Source organism: Sipha flava, unplaced genomic scaffold, assembly GCF_003268045.1.
Source record: "Sipha flava isolate LNK unplaced genomic scaffold, YSA_version1 70_pilon_pilon, whole genome shotgun sequence".
Lineage (NCBI taxonomy): Eukaryota > Metazoa > Arthropoda > Insecta > Hemiptera > Aphididae > Sipha > Sipha flava.
Window position 1 is genome coordinate 643,925 of NW_020273610.1, and position 20,812 is coordinate 664,736.

The 20,812-nt window shown below is 27.3% G+C and overlaps 2 protein-coding genes across 6 annotated transcripts; one reads left to right on the forward strand and one right to left on the reverse strand.

Annotated features, from left to right (window-relative positions):
• Positions 1-8,627: 8,627 nt before the first annotated feature.
• LOC112692149 (protein FAM32A) lies at positions 8,628-10,519 on the reverse strand. The gene is made up of 3 exons (XM_025566725.1): positions 10,314-10,519; positions 8,883-9,018; positions 8,628-8,806 (listed from the first exon to the last, which is right to left on the reverse strand). The coding sequence occupies exons 1-3, from the start codon at positions 10,376-10,378 to the stop codon at positions 8,684-8,686; spliced, it is 324 nt and encodes a 107-aa protein (XP_025422510.1). The 5' UTR covers positions 10,379-10,519; the 3' UTR covers positions 8,628-8,683.
• A 130-nt stretch (positions 10,520-10,649) lies between these two features.
• On the forward strand, positions 10,650-19,786 carry LOC112692148 (V-type proton ATPase 116 kDa subunit a). Of its 5 annotated transcripts, none has more exons than XM_025566720.1 (18): positions 10,650-10,954; positions 11,058-11,234; positions 11,911-12,039; positions 14,116-14,237; positions 14,354-14,446; positions 16,512-16,638; positions 16,823-16,999; positions 17,068-17,280; positions 17,351-17,501; positions 17,565-17,704; positions 17,780-18,019; positions 18,133-18,242; positions 18,313-18,437; positions 18,515-18,633; positions 18,754-18,861; positions 18,955-19,165; positions 19,235-19,406; positions 19,591-19,786. In XM_025566720.1, the coding sequence occupies exons 1-18, from the start codon at positions 10,838-10,840 to the stop codon at positions 19,691-19,693; spliced, it is 2,634 nt and encodes an 877-aa protein (XP_025422505.1). In that variant the 5' UTR covers positions 10,650-10,837; the 3' UTR covers positions 19,694-19,786. The 5 variants fall into 5 exon arrangements, with proteins under 5 accessions (XP_025422505.1, XP_025422506.1, XP_025422507.1 ...); XM_025566721.1 differs by having other exon boundaries at positions 14,152-14,237; XM_025566722.1 differs by lacking the exon at positions 14,354-14,446.
• Positions 19,787-20,812: the final 1,026 nt, after the last annotated feature.

Genomic DNA, 20,812 nt, shown 5'->3' on the forward strand with positions numbered 1-20,812 from the left:
TCATTGAATATATCTTAGAGGTAATGAGAAACAAATATTAAATTTCATGCATTAATATTACATTTATAATATTGTAATAGAAATAAACAAAATAAAATGTTAAAGCCGTCTTTTTTTTTTATATTAATGACACTCTTGTGCCGGAAGTGTCCGATAACCCATTCATTTAAGTGTATCAAACATTTGCCTGTATTAAAATTATAGAAAAAATATTGGGGTTCCACAAACGTTCAATCTCCTGCAAAGGTTCCGCGAGTAAAAGAAGTTGGAAAACACTGCTCTAGTGGACCACCCAATCCCACATATATATATATATATATAGGTGACATATTTGTTAACCCAACATTGTGCATCTTGATATGAATAACTATACATTAATAACTCATGTAAATAGTTTATTCGAATACCCACCGACCATTATCCTCCGTAAAAAGAGGGGTTGTCGTCCCTCTTGTGTTATAGGCTTGGTGTCACTGAGTTTACGTATTAATTATTTTTGACTATTCAACTTAGTCGTTTAAAATATAATTTATCATTAATTTGGATCATTGATCAAAAACAACAGGTAGACAATAGCCAATATTATTTAACTTATAGTATAGATAATATCTTTTGAATATTTATAGACACGTAGTATGTATTCTTTTTTAATAATTTTAAATTCTCACTTTCATTTATATGCTCATAAGATATAATTAATCACCAAATTGAGTATTTATATTCATATAAATATTCGTAATGCGTATTTCATATTTTAAACATTGTACCGGGCATAATATTTAGTTGTTACGATTTTAAAAATAATAAATACCTGCAATTTTATAGTATAATCATTTTTGGTAAAATTGTAAAACAAAAATGAAATTAAAACCGCAAAAATAAATGATATTATGAAATTGTGCATGTTTTAGCAATTTGTGATCTATTTGTCAAACAAACTACTCGTTTCTTTTGGATAGGTTTAAATTAAACCCTTTAATAAATAAAAAATATTTGATCAAACTTTAAACTTTCCAAAATTGAATGGGGTGTTTCCTTTTCACATAATGTTGTATTTTAAAATTATTAAAAGCCATAACTTAATTACTTATATCAGTGATGAATCCCTGCAATTGAAGTGTACTAAAATTAAAAAACAATTGAAAAAAAATATTTTATTGAATTATTGCATTGTCTAACTATTTTTTGATGAGCAAATAATGTGTCAATAAAAACTGGTTTTAAACTTAATTTTCCCACCGAAACTAATATGTTAAATTCATTAATTCATCAAATTAATTTGGACTATAATAAGGATAAATGTGTAATAGTTACGCCTCCATCCATTTTTAATCCTGGAAATCGTTAAGTATATTCATACACTCATTATAACTATAATGAAAAAAAAATATTTTTGGGAAAAAATTATTTTATTTTACTAATTAATTATACTAAATCTAGTTGTTAAACATTATAAAATCAAAAATTAATAAGGTTAAGAATATTTTAATTTAACTGGAAATTTTTTCAACTCAAATTTCTTATTCTTTCAAATTTTGAAAAAACAGAAATGGCTCTAGAATTAATTTATAGGTAGTAAAGAAAATTGATTTGAAGGCATCTAATAAATATTTTACACAGTAATTATTAATTGCTATTTAAGAATCAAAGCTCAACCAGGATAGGGAGGAATGATTTTAATATTTACTCTATTATCCCTAGCCATTGATACAATCCTGTCTTGATCGATAATTTAGCACAATAAAATATCGAGTTATGGACAATAGTATAAATAGTAAAGTACTCAAACTTAACTCTATATAATAAATATATATTATATATAACTAAAATGTAAATAATTTTTTACATTTTTTAATTTAGATTTTAAGTAGCTCAATATAAATATTCCTGGAAAGTTTTTAGAGAACAAGTGTGGTATAAACTTTTCAGTAAACTTTTTTTTGTTGAATATAAATAAAAATGTGTGAACGTCGAATTACTTAAGTGATTATAAAGGCCACCTTGTTACTATATAATATTATATATATTCTCGAGTATTTTTTGTTACACAATAACATATATATCTACAACCAATATACGTAATTACTGACCAATATTAAAATAATATAAAATTTACCTAAAATTTTTGAAGCTCTAATTACAAAAAAACTTGTTATATTATTATCTATTACATAAGTCCATTCCAAAATTTTTTTCGACCAGAACATTCTATTCTCACTAAACTTTTATGTTACCAAACATAGATTTTACGATCATTTAAAAATTGTCAGCAACTTTATGCTATATATACAGATTTTCAAAAAGCGTTCCATAAAGTAAATTATGTTATTCTTTTACATAAATTTAATTCATTTGGTTTTAGTGTAGTGGTTCCCAAACTGAGATGCGAGCCTCCCTAGGGAGGCACAAGCAAATAATTGTATTTATATTGTATATTACACTATCTATCATAAAGTTATTTGTAGATGGACAGTTTTTATATTATATTGCCTTATATTTATAAACTATAAACAAGCTTACGACAGTATTGATAGAGACAAACTAAGGAAAGTATTAGAAATACTAGACATTCCTAAAAAGTATGCAAGTCTCATAAAAAAATGAAACCAATATAAAAACTACATATAGAGATTCTTGCAAGAAATGTCAAAAACTTTTAAGATAAAATCAGGCCTTCGACAAGGGGATGCTTTATCACCCATTATATTTCATTTAGCATTAGAAAAAGGAATAAGAAAAGTATGGGAGGATGGTCAAAAATGGAAATGTATGGGGAATGCAGAACGCAAAAAGTATTGGCGTACGCAGATGACATTGTAGAAATGGGAGAGACAAGAGAAGAAGACATAAGTACTGCGTCTAAATTACTAAAAAATATAGGTCTATGCATAAACACGTTTAAACGAAGAAAAGACGAAATGTTTAATTGTAGCAACACTGCTATCAGTGCCGCAAAAATCGGGTGTGCAGTGTGCCGCGCACACGGGTCCAAGGCTTACATACATTTGGGGGGCCTCCTAGTCCCAGCCTAAATTAAAATACACTTTATAAACACACAATTATTTAATAATATTATATTATTATTATAAAATAAAAAGAAACTTTTTTAAAATTTAGGTAAGGATGTTATAATATTTTAGAGCAATATAATATTTATTTAACAATAATTCTATTGAGTATTTGAGTAGGCATACAATATACCTACCTAAACTACTTAAATAAATTTACTACATAAATATGTAGTGAAGTATAATATACAACAGTTGTAGGTATTTCATTTGATATATATACATATATCATACACTAACAGATGTAAAACGTATTTTAAAACCTAAAAAAATTGATGCTTATAAATAAGACGTACAACAACAAAAAAAAAAAATTCTAGGAAGGGGCCTAATATAATTACCGCACACCGGCCTCTTATTTTGGAGTTGCGGTATTGATTGCTATCGTGACAGTGATGTTGCGTCAAAAGTCCAGATGCGTCATGTAAAGTAATTTGCAGAAAATAGATTGCAATAGTTATCTGCGTCTGGACGTTACGTCTTGACGTACCTTGGAACGCGTATCTTTAGATTGTATGGTGTAAAAAATGCGTGTGTGAAATGACGGTAAAATATTTATTGGTTGCCATACTAAGAATTGTAGCTCTAATAAATGTGCTTTTTTTTTTTTTTTTTGTTGAAAACGATCAATAATGGACTATTTTTATATTTAAAAATGTAAGAGGAAAGTAAAAATGTAAGTGAGTAGTGTATATTAAATATGATGAATTGCTATGGGTTAAACAAGTGCGATTATTTTTCACATAGAAAACAAATTATTTTTCATACGTCCAAGTGGCAGTTCGCATTTTCGGATTGTTGGAAAAAGATATATATATTACGCTATTTCGTTTCAATCAAAATAATCTATTCGACAAACATATTACCTTCGCTCTGAACAACTTTATATATATATATTTAATAAAAATTACCTTCAAGTACAAACTACCAAAACAATATTGTTAAATTTGATGCACTAATGCACTACTTACGTATTTAACTTAAAAAAAAGAAGTTATCAAAACACTTAGGTTTTTAACAATAAAACATTCAATTGAGTCATTAAAAAACTTGAACTTTAAGCATTACACTTAAAAACATATATGAAACTATTATTTTGCTTTTCACAGGTAGTACCTAGTCGAATCTTGAGACATAGTGGATCATTTTTTATATTTGTCATATCAATAATCTTCGTACTCGTATATGTGTATAATATTATATGATATGTATTTATGTGTGTATGTGTGTTTTTGTATTTTGGATAAAATAAGTGGAGGGATGAAATATGTCAACTATTTAATGTAAAAGGGTGCTTCGTATTGCTCCATTTTGATCACTGTTAACAAAATTTATGATCAAAATGTCACGTTCGCTATCCCCTACTCCAATCATCAATAAAATATTATTTAATATCGACATGAATTCGTATAGTATCAATACTTAAAAGTACAAAAAACGCGTATGGAAAATACGGGTATATTTTCTATTTTACAGGCGACAGCTGACAGTTATTTCAATTTCAGATTTTAACTGTCTACCGGTTTGGGGATTCATTGGTATAACAGAATCAACCGATTAGTATCACCCAGTACATCATCATAAGTGTAATAAGTCAGTGGCATTCGGTGAGACGAACGATCAAATTCGTTATAAATACTGCGACGTCTCATGTTCTGGGGTTACCGAAATGAGCGCCCGTTGACGACCGCCATAACGGTCGGAGGATCACCAACCAGGTACCGGGACCTTGTTAATGATTGGAGTACCCGGATTTTGTTAACTTAAATCAAAGGGGAAAAGAAATAATAAAAAAAAACATTGTGCGTTATAATGAAAAATAATTTATTTTAATTTGGTGCGGAGAAAGCTCGGGTGGGCGTAAAACTCCGTATGAATAATAATAAAACAAACTAAATAATAATAAAACAGGCCTTTTTGGTCATACACCGGACATAGACGTACATACATACACACATATATATATATATACATATGGAATTTTTTTTCTTTTATAATAATAATAAATCATACTGGCCAGATATTACATTTTTGTTGGCCTTTATACAATAATTATTGTCCGCCACACATCTTCCATTTAAATTTGCCCGCAGACGCGAAACGTCTCGTCGCGGAAACGCAAGTAGTTACTACTCCATCTTTTCGTGGTACATTTTTAATGAAATAGTAATAATAATAATAAGAAGAAGAAGAAGAATGTAGACCATGATGTTGCTTCTATGACTATCTGGCAACGATAGAGAGTTCGTCGTTTCGTCGGGCCCAGTATCGGTGCACGGACATGGCCTCTGCAGTAAGCATGACGGGGTAATCACGGAACGGTTGGTCAAAGTTCTTGTACGTCCCGTTTCATAATAATATAAATTAATTATAATGGTGAATATTATGTGACCAAACTAATACGTATCGGCCACATGGATATTATACGTTACAGTACCTACTTTTTTTTTTTTCATATGTCGAAGGTTGGTTTCAACATGCATGAGGAAATCACTGAAAACCACGATGAACACGTAATAATGTAATATAAATGATTTTGTTATACCTGCCGATGTATACCTTTACCAGATATCGAGAGGTTTCATTCGGTTAAAAGGCACCAATTTCATGACTTATTGCCTTGGAAATGGACAGTAAATCGATTTTCAAAATTCTTTGTGGATTTTAATTGTTGTACTTGAAAACCGGAAAACAATGATAGAGTATGTGAAATAAAAATCACATTTTTCCTCTCTTTTAAATTTTTTGAAAAAGTATTTCTTATATGGGTGCACATTGCTCATATGTTAATTTTTTAGAATCCGGTTAAATTTGTTGAGTTTGGGTTATTCACTAGAAGTACGCGCAGCTATGACAATGATATCGGAATGGTTTCAGAACGAAAATTAGACGTTCAGACGTGGCAATATTTTCTGACAGTCTTATACGTTTTTTATTAATAATAAATTCCTATATCCTAGATAGAATGTCTAATAAGTATTGTGATAATTTTTATTGTGTTGATAGACTTTAAAAAAATAAAAGACTGTCTGGATTTTTCATAAACTATCTTTCTCTGATTCAAAAAAATATTTTTTTTTTTAAGTAGTTATACAATATTATACTAAAATGTATTCGTTTTATTTAACTTTAATCGTACCTATAAAATAAATCATGAAACTAAAAGTAGTATATCAAAAAACAAGGAAATGTGATGGTAGGATGAAGAGATTCAGCGAGTAGAAAAAGTAATTTAAGTTATAGCAGAAAAGCAGGAAGAGATAAGATTGGATATAGTGTAAAAATGTATGTAAAATAGTGAAGAGTGTGGTAAGTAAAGCGAAGCTTAATTCATATAATGAGTTATATGAAATTCAAGGAATACGAGAAGGAGAAAAGAAATGTATAAACTAAGATTGGAAAAAAATGATTCAGGGCTTTCAAAATGTTTGGTTTATAAAAAATGATAAGATATAGGATAAGAGGGCGTTAAAAAATGATGGACATGTGAAAAAGAGATGAAAAGAATATTTAGAGACTGAATGAAAAGTAGCCAAAGAAGCTTTAGAGAGTATTTCGTGGAATGAAGGTTGATTGGTTTAGTTAGTGAGGAGGAAGTTAAGGTTGCGATGTATGTGATGAAAAAGAAAAAAGCGATAGGACCAGAACATTTTAGGGGTTGTAAGTATTGGATGGTTGAAAGATCTTTTTAATAAGATGTTAATAGAGGGAAAAATGCCAGAAGAATGAAGAAAGAATTTTATTGTACCAATATATAAAAGCAAAATAAATATACAGGAATGTGAGAACTATAGAGGAATAAAGATGATGAATCATAGTATGAAGATTTGGGAAAAGATTATAGAGAAAAGAATAAAAAATAAGACATCAATATTGGAAAATCAGTTTAGTTTTATAACTGGAAAATCAACAATGGAGCCATTATTTTGTGTTAGACAACTAGTAGAGAAGTTTAAAGAAAAGAAAATCAACTTATGTATGGTGTTTCTAGTTTTAGAAAAGACGTACGACAGATTCCCATGAGAATTTTTAAAGTAGACATTAATGAGAAAGAAGGTTCCAAAAATATATATAAATTTGATTCAGGATATGTATGAAAGATCGAGAATTTGTGTAAAGAGTTAGTATGGAGAAACAGAAGATTTTAACATAGGAATTGGTGGCATCAAGGGTTGGCTCTAAGCCTTTATTTGTTCTCTGTTGTAATGGATAAATTACAAAATATATACGGGGCGAGGTACCATGGTGTATGTTTGCTGATGATATAGTTTTGGTAGGAGAAAATCTGGAAGAAGTTAATTATAGGTTGGAAGAGCGAAGGTTAGCCCTTGAAGAAAAGGGATTGAGAATTAGTAGAAATAAAATAGGGTATATATAGAGTATAACTTTGAAGGAACATACCAAAAATTTGCGGATATGAGGAGACCAATGACAATGAGTGGTGATGATATGTGAAGTCGAGAATTTTAAATATTTAGAATCATTGATACAATAGACGGGGGTTTTGGTATGGATTTAAAAAACATAGGATTAAGGGCGGTTAGATGAAATTGAAAGAAGCATTGAGTATTTTATGTGATAAGAGAATTCTAACGAGATCGAAAGGTACATTTTCAGGAGTGTAGTGAGACCAACAGTGCTATATGTAGTATCAGTATGGAGTATACAAAGTATGAATGTTGTGGAAATGAGAATACTTATGGATGAGTGAAGTGACAAGAGAAGATAATAGACTGAGATGATTTGGGCATATGATGCAACGAATGGAAACAAATGTAGTAGTATTTGTTATGAAAATGAACGTTGAAGAGAATAGAGGAAGAGGAAAACCAATAAAAGAGATGGTTGAATACAATTGAAAATGAAATAAGGGCAGTTGGTGTATGTGTAGGGATGTAAAAAATCGAGATGATTGGAGGTTTAGAACAAGGGTAGCAAACCCCAAACAGTTGGGAGATAGACAAAGGAGAAGAATTTCATTAACATTTGGCCTATCATTTGGTATATTAATCTCTCAACAAGTTTATTTTGACAATGGTGAATGGATATCAGATACTGATTTCCTGATTAACACATTTTAAAGGATATAGTATCCAAAGCTACAGAGAGTTATAGAATATAATTTTGGGAAAAGATATCGTAATTACTCAAAATCACCTCAAGTATGGTAGAAAAAAAATCATTGACACATTTGATTTGGGTTCTTAAACATATAGTTTATACTACCTACTCGGCTAATAATATAATCTTTCTAATTAGTATGAAATAATTATTTTATAATTGTGATAATTGTGTAATTTAATGACCAGTTAAAACTATTCATTATTTAATAATTATTCATATACAAAATTATACTGAATATATTTTAGGTATGATTATTTAATTTGAAAATAAATAAATGTAAATTTACATTATTTTAAACAACATTTAAATTTTTAAACTCCATTATTCTAATATAAAGAAGTTGAATTTAAAATTATGAAAGAAAAAAATTATTATTTTATTATAAATCAATCATATACAATAAATTATACTTAAATAGAAACTTAATAAAGAAATATTTTACGAAATACAAAATAAACAAAAAGGTAAAGTATAATATTTGTATTCAATGACTATTTGGTCCAACTGACTTTAGGTATATCAAAATGTTCTGTGAGACTATCTAAGTGACGATTAAATTCTTCAACTCTTTTTTTGTGTGTTGTTGATGCGATTTTTAGAATTCTTTCTTTTTGCTGTAATTAACCAATAAGAAAAAATAATTAATTTTTTTACTATAAAACAATAATAATATTATATAGAATATTTTACCAGTTTCTCTTGTTGTTTCATGAAGGCCAACTCAGCTTTAGTAGGTGGAACATGGTATTCCTTACATTTTTCCTGTTCTAATCCTTTATTTACTTTTTCAATAATTTTTTCCTTATCTTTATTCTTTTTCTTTTTTCTATAACAAATCAAGTAATTATCCTATTAAGAAAGTTTTAAAACAATACTAATTATTAAAAATTAATAATATGTTGATATTTTAATTTAAAATATATAATAGTTTTAACATTTTTAACTCATCTATCTAAACTCGTATAAATATCAGTAGAAACTATTATAAAATAATGTAGTTAAAAGTATTTATAAAAACAAAAAAAAAAACATAAATCATGGGTTAAATTAGGATAGGTTCTATCTTAATCAGATCATAATATTAGACATTTCTGTTATATAATATTTAAAACCAGTAGTTATTAAATTACACTTAATACTAATTAGTATTATAACTATACAAAGAAGAAAAAGGTTTTGTTTTTATTAAAATATCTAGTAAGTAACATTAGAATGTAGGTAATAGTCATGTCTTTTAACCTATTCATTAATAGAAAATAAACTATCTTCATTATTACTTAGAAATTTTAATCCAAAATAGCTCATAGGTAAGTGTTTGAAGTATGACATATAATGTATATTACATTAAATAATCTAAAAGTTCTAGTTCTAAATTATTGATTTCCCTAGTATAAAACTGTGAAGTTAAGTTAAGAAATGACAATTATTTGTAAAAATAAAACTTTTTTTTAAAAAAAAAAATGTATTATAATATAAATATATTTCAAGCATTTGAAATATTTCACAATTTTAAATTTCATGATATTTTCTTAAGTTTTATTTTTTAAGTTAAAGTTTTTATTTTATCTACAATTTTACAAAGGAAACTTGTTTTATTTTAATATGTTATTTTTAAATAATTTAAAGTAAACCTTGAACATCTAATTAGTCTTCACTATATGTTCTACAAAACAACAATGAACAGCATCCACATGGCCAATGACTAATGTCAATAATATCATATAGACATCATAATTCATCAGGCTTATAAATTATAATCGCTACAGTACTGACCAACCAAATTAAATTGAGCTAGATAATTAATATAAGAATGTTGTTCAATGGAACAGTTTTCAAGACTTGTCAACTTAGAGACCAGATCAATTACATGATTACTTGGACTTTTAAACACATGGATTCATGTGGAAGACAGCCCTAACAGATTCTTCATTATTCACTGTTCACATTTTGCCTATTTAACTATTTCTATTAAACACACTGTCCAAGCGAATAATATCGGAATAATATGATCGATAGAGCGTTACTACCAGTAATATTAAATCATTTGCAGTACAGCGCATAATGCACTAGACGTTGCACAACAGTCTGTAGTACGATGAATGTGTTCAAGTGTCCACTTACTTCTTGATTCCTGCATCACCTTTCAATTTCAATCGTCCTCCGGCCACGTATTCGTAATCGGACATAGCGTGTAAAGCGTGATTGAACGTGTACACGTCGAGATTGGAGTTTTGAGCACGGTTACACAGCGAAAAAATGATAATCCTACAGTCGTTTGTTATTGCTTTAGACCATTGTTGTTGTTGTTGGACTATTTTGTTATCAACACTGCACATAAAATTAGACGGGAATGTACCAGTGTCGCCAAGCGCATTTACATGTACCTTTCCCCGGATTCTACAGCCAGCGGTCAGCTGTTAACAACGAATCGCGCTTGATAAGATACTGTGTGTTGCTTTCGTTTCGTCCATCACCGAGAATCGCCCATTCGCCACACCCATAGATTACTCTGCTCATCTCTCTCGGCCCAATCGATTCGCGGCGAGATTCGTACCCACCGTTGTTTGTCGTTTTCCGTTCAACACGATATTCGACGGTCGCCGGGCTTTGGATAATCGAAACGGGCGGAAAACTCTCCGATCGCCATGGGATCGCTGTTCCGCAGCGAAGAGATGGCCCTGTGCCAGTTATTTTTGCAGAGCGAAGCTGCGTACGCCTGCGTATCCGAACTCGGAGAGTTGGGTCTAGTTCAATTCAGAGACGTAAGTATAAAAATGATCTGTCGTGCAGGTCCGTGAGGTACGGACCTTTGAGATTGCTCGGTGTATCTAATTTTTTTGTCTGTGACCTGGACTCGTCCATTAGTTGAATCCGGATGTCAATGCTTTCCAACGCAAGTTTGTCAGTGAGGTACGTCGATGCGATGAAATGGAACGGAAATTGCGCTACTTGGAAAAAGAGATTAAAAAAGATGGAATACCTATGTTGGACACTGGTGAAAATCCAGAAGCTCCTCAGCCTCGTGAAATGATTGACCTTGAAGTAATATATTATTTGATTTATATTTTCTTTAATATGTACTTGCAGTGTTTTTCTGTGAATATAATTTAGTTTTAAATATTTAACTTATATTTTTAATGGGTTAGAATATTGGTAAAATTCACTTTTAAGTTATTGTTTAGGAATTTCTATTCATTTTCGTCTAAATAAATTCAGTTTAGCTTCATAGTTAGATCTTTGATTGTAAATATTTTTATAGACATTCAAATAAACTATACCTATTATGGCATTATGCTATATTCAAGTTAATGAGTCCTACAAGTTAATAAAATCAGAATATATATTTAGTCTTATGATTAGTGAATATATTCAACCTACAAGAAATCCTTTACATAGAAAATGTATAACTAATGATTATTAAATAAAAAATATAATTTAAGAAAATTGTGACACTAAGTTACTACAAAAAATTATAAAACTTTTTTGTATACTTTATTAATATTTTTCTATGTTCTTATTGTATGTTAAAATTGAAACTATTGGAATAAATAGTATATGGTTTTTGTGTATTTTATAATTGCATTCAGACATTCAGTTGTTATTTTGACCAAATTGTATTATTTTAATTAACTGGCAATACATTTATCTAAAAGTTTTTTTGTTTATGTGACATATTGCAAGAATAATGTTAGGTATTAATTTGTATTTATTTTTTTAGGCGACATTTGAAAAATTAGAAAACGAATTGAGAGAGGTCAATCATAATGCTGAGGCCTTGAAACGTAATTTTCTTGAGTTAACTGAATTAAAACATATTTTAAGAAAAACTCAAGTGTTCTTTGATGAGGTAATTTTTTTTTTATTAATTATTTAAATAATAAATATTTGAAGTTATCTTAATAGGATTATTATCATATAATAATGGAATATTTTACCATCAATAAATTAAATCAAATTAAGTTAGGTTAATTAAATATTAATTTATACCTATTGTCTTGTAATATGATTATTTCCTTAAAATATGATTGGTACCTAGTTGGCTAGAGATTTTGTATAAAATAATACACCTACTATTATATTATAACTATCTCAAAAGTTTCAGTATCTGGCAACGTCAAATTAAATAAGAACCACCTCACCATAATTACTTGGACTTAAAAAGTTTTCATTTGGGTTTCTATCATTTTCTTTCTTCTTTGCATTTTCTTTATTATTGTAATTTGAGTTATATCTTATATTCTTTCATTATGACTTTAATTGCTTTTATGAAAGTTTAATAAAATTGAGCTTTATTTTATAATTGCACCAATGTAGTATTTGTAAAGTATTCCTTTTGGCTTTGAGAATTATTAATTTTTAATTATAATTGTATTATATTAATTTAAATAATATTGTGAATAAGTAAAGTGATAATTCTTTTGTTTGATAGCATTTTAGTAGAATTTTTGATTGAAATGTTTCATGTAGTTCAATTTTTTTATAAAAATACGTAACTTTTTTTCTCAATGTTTACTATACCTAAAATATATTCCCATTACTCTATATTAGAGGGTATACTTTTTAATCTTCTAAAGTTTGTATTAAATTATTTTAATTTCTAAATATTTATTAATAATGCTTATTATTTGCATGTTTGCATCTTCTATACAGTTAACACGACTGCACTTTCATTTTTTTTTTTTTTATCACATACAAACTAATTGTTTGCTCAAATTTATATTTATTTTAAAATGAATTTTTGAATTTTAATTATAATCATAAATAATTGGAGTATGCGATAAAATAAGCTATGGTGGAGGTTTAAGCACAGAATAACTAATCTATTCTGTTTTAATATATTAATTACATAAATAAAATAAATTAAAAGTGATGTGTATAGAATAAACTTTTGTTTGGCAATGTTGACTAGTATATTTCAAATAGCCCTGATTAATTTTAGATTTTATTTATTGTAGATTTATACTTAAGAGTAAATATTATTATAGTACTGTTATTATTTAACTTAGTGTTTGAAATTTATTATATTTTTAATACTAATATTGTTTATTATTTTAAATCTTGAATTTAACGCTATAACATTAAAATAAATTCCTTTTTTTATTATGTTATGATGTAATATAATAAATAATACATGTAATGTTTAATTGCTTATTTTTTTTAAATTTGGATTACAATTTTGAAGATAAAAATATATAATAAATTTATTGATGTAATCATTAGTTATGCATTCAATTAAGTTGTACCATGTCAACATAGCAAGATAATAGTCTCATAAAGCATGTATTTTTAGCGTGGGTTATATTTTATAAAGTTGTATATATTATGATAATTTAATATTATTTATATTGTTAATAGTCATAGTAAAAATAAATATATCTATGCTTAAAAACTTGAATTTCTTCATATTATAATAATCTGTATTATTTTACAAAACAATTAAATATAATTTCGTTTAATACTATATTTATTTTTAACTATCACTTTGGAAGCATTGGCTTACATTATTATAAAAAGTAAAACATAGGGTATCAAGTTTTTGCTTTTAGTTATTGAATAGATAAATTATTATTTAGTTAAGCTTCTTATTTTATTTGCTTGATAGTTATTACTGGCCAGTAAGCATTACAAATTGTATTATACTTAAATTGTACATTTTAGATTCAGTAATTGTTGTTAATTTTTTATTTTGTATATTTTGAAATTAAATTTCTGTCATAGTAATTCTATTTCAGTAATGTGAGTACATGTATATTTTCAAATTAATAATAATTTATTGTATAATATTTTTTTAATGCTTGCTTTTTATACAGTCATTTTTATCATAAACTTACTGTAACAAAAAAAATTGTCTGGTGGGGTGGTGTATGTCCGTATGTCGTCCCTATGCGTGTGTGTGTGTGTGCGTGTGTGTATGTGTTGCCAGACTGAACAGCAAATGGGTACCGCGGTTGCTTCGCAGATGGCTGACCCGAATCGGGAGGACGAGCAAGTGACACTGCTAGGAGAGGAAGGACTTCGTGCCGGTGGTCAAGCCCTCAAACTAGGGTACGATTATACGATTTTTTTTCTTCATACGTAGTATTGGTTTTAAATTGCTATATGCTTTGATATTCTTTAAAATGCAATGTTACCTGTGGGATTTTAAGTGTAATATTATTTAGGTATTCTACTCGGTTGTTAATCTGGGGTTCAAAAATCTTGAAAAGATCAGAATCAAAATTTGAACCAGAAAAGGTTGGGAACTTCTATTTTAGGTAGATTCTCTGAAAGTGTTATTATGACATTGTGTGTTTTCTAATATAAACTTTTTCTTAAATTATTTAATTTTGTGAATTTTATTGATATCTAGTAGTTGTCATTGTGTGTGTTCTTCAGTTTATCAATTTGGAATTTTGTATGTAAAGAACTTTTTTCATTTTGAAATAATAGTATATCATTATATTTTTTTCTAAATTAATGAACTATTGCAATAAATAATTTCTATTTTGTTTTCATTTTTTTTCTGCTTTTTATTTTTTCCCATTAATTTTTATTAACTTATAAATCCATTTAATTAAAACATTATTTGACTTATGAAAATACTTGAAAGTATTGCAAATATAATTTCTATCATTTATTTTGATCCTTAACCTTTTTTTATTGTATAAATAATACATTATTAATATTTTCATAAATTTATAAATATTTAAAAATGATAAAGTAATGTTTTCCTGTATATCTTAATGTTAAAATGTTGATTGCATTGATCTTTAACTTTTAATTTTTAATGAATACTTTTTAAATATACTGAAGTTTGTTTTAATGAAACAGAAATTTGTTATACTAATAAATACTAAATAATTTAAGTATAATTTGAAGGTTGGGAATCGAGTTTTTTACACCTAATAGCAGTCTATTAATTTAAATAATATGCTTATCAATAACTATGAATGTAATTTTACTAACTGAGAGAATATTATTAATTTGTATTTTATTGCATTGTGTATGTAAATAAGATTGTGGTGGAGGATTTATTTAAAACAACACATTGGTACCTGGACATGAATATATCTAAATAAATATTTATGGTTATGTTTTATCATAGTATAGGTTTCATAGTGCAAAACTGTTATTTTTATATAAAAGTTACTTAAATTCACTTAATTTAAATTAATTTTGTTCATTATTTTTGTTTTAATGACTAAATTAATAATAATATTATGTATCATTTAAAATTGTAAATCATTTTTAAGTCACAGTTTTGGGCTAAATAATAATTATATACCCGCTTGTCTATTTATTAACTAATCAAATTATTTGAATATTAATGTTAATAATATCGGTTTTTGGTGAAATTATTATGGAATGTTAAGAATAATTAAAGTTAAAAAAATGGTGCTTGTACTTCACTGCTTTGCTTTTATGTCTATAATATCATTGCAAAATAAAATCACTATATTCTACAAAAATATGATAGAATATAAAATTGTGTTAAAAGTCAAAGATTAATATATAATTAAAAATAAAACAATTTTAATTTTTTTGATAAATGTAATCATACATATTTGATATAGTAAACATAACTAATTAAAATTAATTACTAAAGTATTTACAATAAATGTAGGGTTTTTGTTAGTCAGTTAACGTCTCATACATACAAAAATTGTAATTAGGCTTCAGATAAATATTGAAAAGATAATTTCTTATTTGATACATTTTTTAAATAATTTTAAAAAGTCAGAAACTTATTTAAATTTTACGACCATCTATGTGTGTGTGTGTGTGTGTGGTGTACAATAGCAAGAGGGTGGTTTGCACCCAACAGAATCGATGACGCGGGCTCTTATTAGTGATGACTCAATAGCACGTCAAGTCAACGCTGGCCCAGTGCAATTGGGGTATGTATCTATATTGATTTTATTATTTATACACATCTACACATTGGATGTTTGCAAAACGTTATTTTGGTTAAATAAAATTTATAATATTAATATTATAAAATTTAAAAAAAAAACATGCTTGCATTAAGGGCATTTATGTTTTGCTGTGAAAGTTTGATACATTTATTTGTTATTATTAATTTAAATTATTTCATAATTGCTATAATAATCCATCATTTCTGAGTTGGTGAGTGGAATACATGGAAGGATTGCAGGTCTAGTGCAGATATTGGTAAATGGGAGAACAATTACATTGATCATTCCACCACAATCTTAGTTTTATTTACTTACAAGTTAAAAAAATTGGCTAATATGGTTTTGTCTTCAATGCTTTCATATGTTTAATAATACATCTTCTTAAACTTCATTTAATAACTGATAATTAATTTTAAAAATAAAGATTTGTTGCTGGAGTCATTCTGCGCGAGAGAATCCCTGCATTTGAGCGAATGTTATGGCGTGCCTGTCGTGGAAATGTATTTTTAAGGCAAGCAGAAATAGAAACTCCATTAGAAGATCCATCAACCGTAAGAATAAATTAAATCTTATTTATTTTAAAATATTGTAATTTTTGTTATTTAATTGAATATAAATCAAATAATTATAATTAATTCACATTGCTGTTATATTTATATTATTTTCATGAATAAAAATAATAAAATGCATTATCAAATTATTGTAATATAAGTTATAAACATTTATTACTTTTAGGGAGATCAAGTTCATAAATCAGTTTTTATAATATTCTTCCAAGGAGATCAATTGAAGTCTCGAGTGCGTAAAATATGTGAAGGATTCCGCGCTACATTATACCCATGTCCTGAAGCTCCATCTCAACGTCGTGAAATGGCTATGGGAGTTATGACTCGAATTGAAGATTTAAATACTGTAAGTTAGTTATAGTTATGAATAGTATTACATTTATATTCTAATTCTGTACCTTATGATTATTAAAGGTATTGGGACAAACACAAGACCATCGTCATCGCGTACTTGTTGCTGCTGCAAAAAATATAAAAAATTGGTTCATTAAAGTTGTTAAAATTAAGGCAATTTATCATACATTAAATTTATTTAATTTGGATGTTACACAAAAATGTTTAATTGCTGAATGTTGGGTACCTTTGCTTGATATTGAAACTATACAGTTGGCATTACGTAGAGGAACAGTAAGTTTCAAATTTTAAAATATTATATTATTTATTGATGTTTTTACTTTCAATTTTAAAATTACATTAGGAACGTAGTGGTAGTTCTGTACCTCCCATATTAAACCGGATGGACACATTTGAGGATCCACCAACTTACAACAGAACAAATAAATTTACAAGTGCTTTCCAAAATTTAGTAGATGCTTATGGAATTGCCAGTTACAGAGAAATAAATCCAAGTATAATTCATGGTCCTCCATTTAATTTTTAGATGCATTAATTTTAATTATTATTTATTTTAGCTCCCTATACCATCATCAGTTTTCCATTTCTATTCGCTGTGATGTTTGGCGATCTTGGTCACGGAGGTTTAATGTTTTTGTTTGCTGCTTTCTTAGTATTACGTGAAAAGCAATTAGCTGCCAAGAAATCTGATAATGAAGTATATACATTATATTATATAAATATAAAGAAAGCTAAATCATTCATTTTTAAAATGGTATGTTATTTACTGTAGGTATGGAATATATTCTTTGCTGGTCGATATATTATACTACTCATGGGTCTATTTTCCATGTATACTGGTCTAATATACAATGATATATTTTCAAAATCCCTTAATTTATTTGGATCACATTGGCATACAAATTATAATGAATCAACAGTAATGCATAATAAAGATTTACAGATAAATCCTTCATTGTCAGCTGATTATGATCAAGTTCCATATCCAGTGGGACTTGACCCTATTTGGCAGGTAAAAATGCAATTATATAATAAGTGGATAATTTTTTTTGTAATATATTTGTTCAACATCACACTTTAAACACTTTAAACTTTAACATGAACCTTTTGTTTATTTTCTTTTAGTTGGCTTTAAACAAAATTGTTTTCTTAAATGCTTATAAAATGAAAATTTCCATTATATTTGGCGTATTGCACATGTTAAGTGGTGTAAGTCTAAGTTTGTACAATTATAGGTAAGAGTATTGAATTATATTATACATAAAAAAGATAATTAATAAAATTGTATACAATTCAAATGTTTAGGTACTTTAAAGATCGGATATCCATCTTCTGTGATTTTATTCCTCAAGTAATATTCTTGACATTCCTTTTCTTTTATATGGTTTTATTGATGTTTATTAAATGGATATCGTACGGACCTCAAAATGGTATGTGATTTAATAATTATATAATATTAAAATTTTAAGAAATATAAAAAATAACTACTATTTTAAAATTGTTACAGATTTTCCTGATAGCCCCGCGTGTGCTCCGTCCATTTTAATTACATTTATTAATATGGTGTTATTCAAAAATGCTGAAGCTCTTCCTAATTGCAATACTGTTTATATGTTTGCAGGACAGGTAATTATAAAGATTCAATAATTTTAAATTGAATTATAAAGTATGTCATTTAGTAATTTAAAAAGAATATAAATTCTTTATTTCTTTTTTAAAATTTAAATTAAATATTGTATTTTTTAGGGTGTTTTACAAAAGTTTCTGGTATTAGTAGCACTCTTGTGTGTACCAATTATGTTACTTGCTAAACCCATATATATTATGCGTCAACAAAAAGAAAAGCATGTCCAGGTAAATACTAAACAAATTTGTTATGTAATTAAAATTTAAATATTTATAATTTAATAAACATTTAATATATTTATATTATATTATTTATTAAAGTTAGTTAATGGTCATGCAACAACTGAAAATGGTGATGCTGAAGGAGCGGGTCGAGTTGTTCAGCAACCACCACCAGCTGGGGGACACGATGAAAATGAAATTGGTGAACTCTTTATTCATCAAGGTATTCATACAATTGAGTATGTACTTGGTTCCGTGAGTCACACAGCATCATATCTTCGTTTATGGGCTCTTTCATTAGCTCATGCTCGTAAGTATTAATACATGTTTGGGCTTTTTAATTTTGATGTATACTTGATTTCTTATTTAATTTTTATAGAATTATCTGAAGTATTATGGAGTATGGTTATGACAAAAGGCCTCATTCTAGAATCATGGATAGGCGGAGTTTGGTTATGGTTCGTCTTTGGTTTTTGGGCAATCCTTACAGTGGGAATTCTTGTACTTATGGAAGGTCTTTCTGCGTTCTTGCACACTCTTCGTTTGCACTGGTAAAATCATAGTTTTTTTCATTCTTTAAATCGTTATTACATTTATTTATGATCAAAATTACACTTCAATGTTATTAATTCATTTGAGTATTCATATATTTAAATATGTGCTGTTATTGATTAATATTAAGTACTAAATAGTATTTTTACATCATGTTTCAAATGTATTCTGTATGTATTTTAGGGTTGAGTTCCAGAGCAAATTTTACAAAGGACTTGGTTATGCATTTTCACCATTTTCTTTTGAAGTTATTTTAAATACAGCTTCAACTGCAGTCGAAGAATAATTTAACACATTCAGTTAATGAATGTAGTAATATTTTAGAACTTTAGTTGTATTCATTAATACTATTAAGAATAAACTTTATATCATAAATTAATTTCATTCCATTTTTAATGGTTTTAGAATCTTTTGGTTCAATAAATCCACATTGAACTAGATTGGTTTATTTTTAGGTTTTGTCATACAATAATGTTTAAATTATCAAACATCCAGGTGTAATATTATAACATCAATAATAAACAATTTAAAATATATAATTAGAAATAACAATTATGTTGTAATTTTTTTTTTTTTGAAGTATTTTTAAACTGCAATAAGTAAAATGGATAAATGTTATTTATTTTATTAATTTATAGAGATATTACAAAAATGTATAGTTATGTTATTTAAAAAAAATTGAGTTTCATTAGCTCTTATACATTTATCGGCTTTACATTAATTTGTTTGGTGAAAGGATTTACCATACAAAATTTTTTTTTTCTTTTTTATATTTATTCAAAACAAGATGATTACATTCTGTAATTCAAAATACATTATTTTTATTAAAATGATAAGCAAATTTGATAGCTAGGAGAGATAAAAATAAAATACATGAATAATTTGAGGAAGGAGCCGTTCACTAAAGACATCTCAGAATTTTACAATAAATTTTATGTTTTCAAGTTTAAAGTACTAAATCTCTTTACCAGTTACATTTTAGACGTTTTGAACATTACGAGGAAGATAAAAGGAAGAGATATTTTTGATGAGGCAGTTGGGATAGGTCTATAATTTTGCATGGAATCTTTTTTAATAAATTTTGGCAAGTTCTGTCTGTGGAAATTTAGATGTCTTTTTATGGACAGGTTTGTTAGCAAAAAACCAAGGAGTTGCCATTAGAACTCTGAGACAAATGGTTTGGAAATTTTGGATTGGGTGTAAAATTGAAGATTCATTGAGACATCAAATTTGTATTCCATAAGACCAGACGGGTCTAATGGTAGCTTTATAAATTAAATTTTTATAATTGAGATTTGAGGAGTGATTTTAGGAGAAGAAGACGAGAATTTGTCTGTTTACATTTAGATTTTATATGGAGAGCCTAAGTGAGGAGTTTGTCTGGGATGATACCCAAATTTTTTGT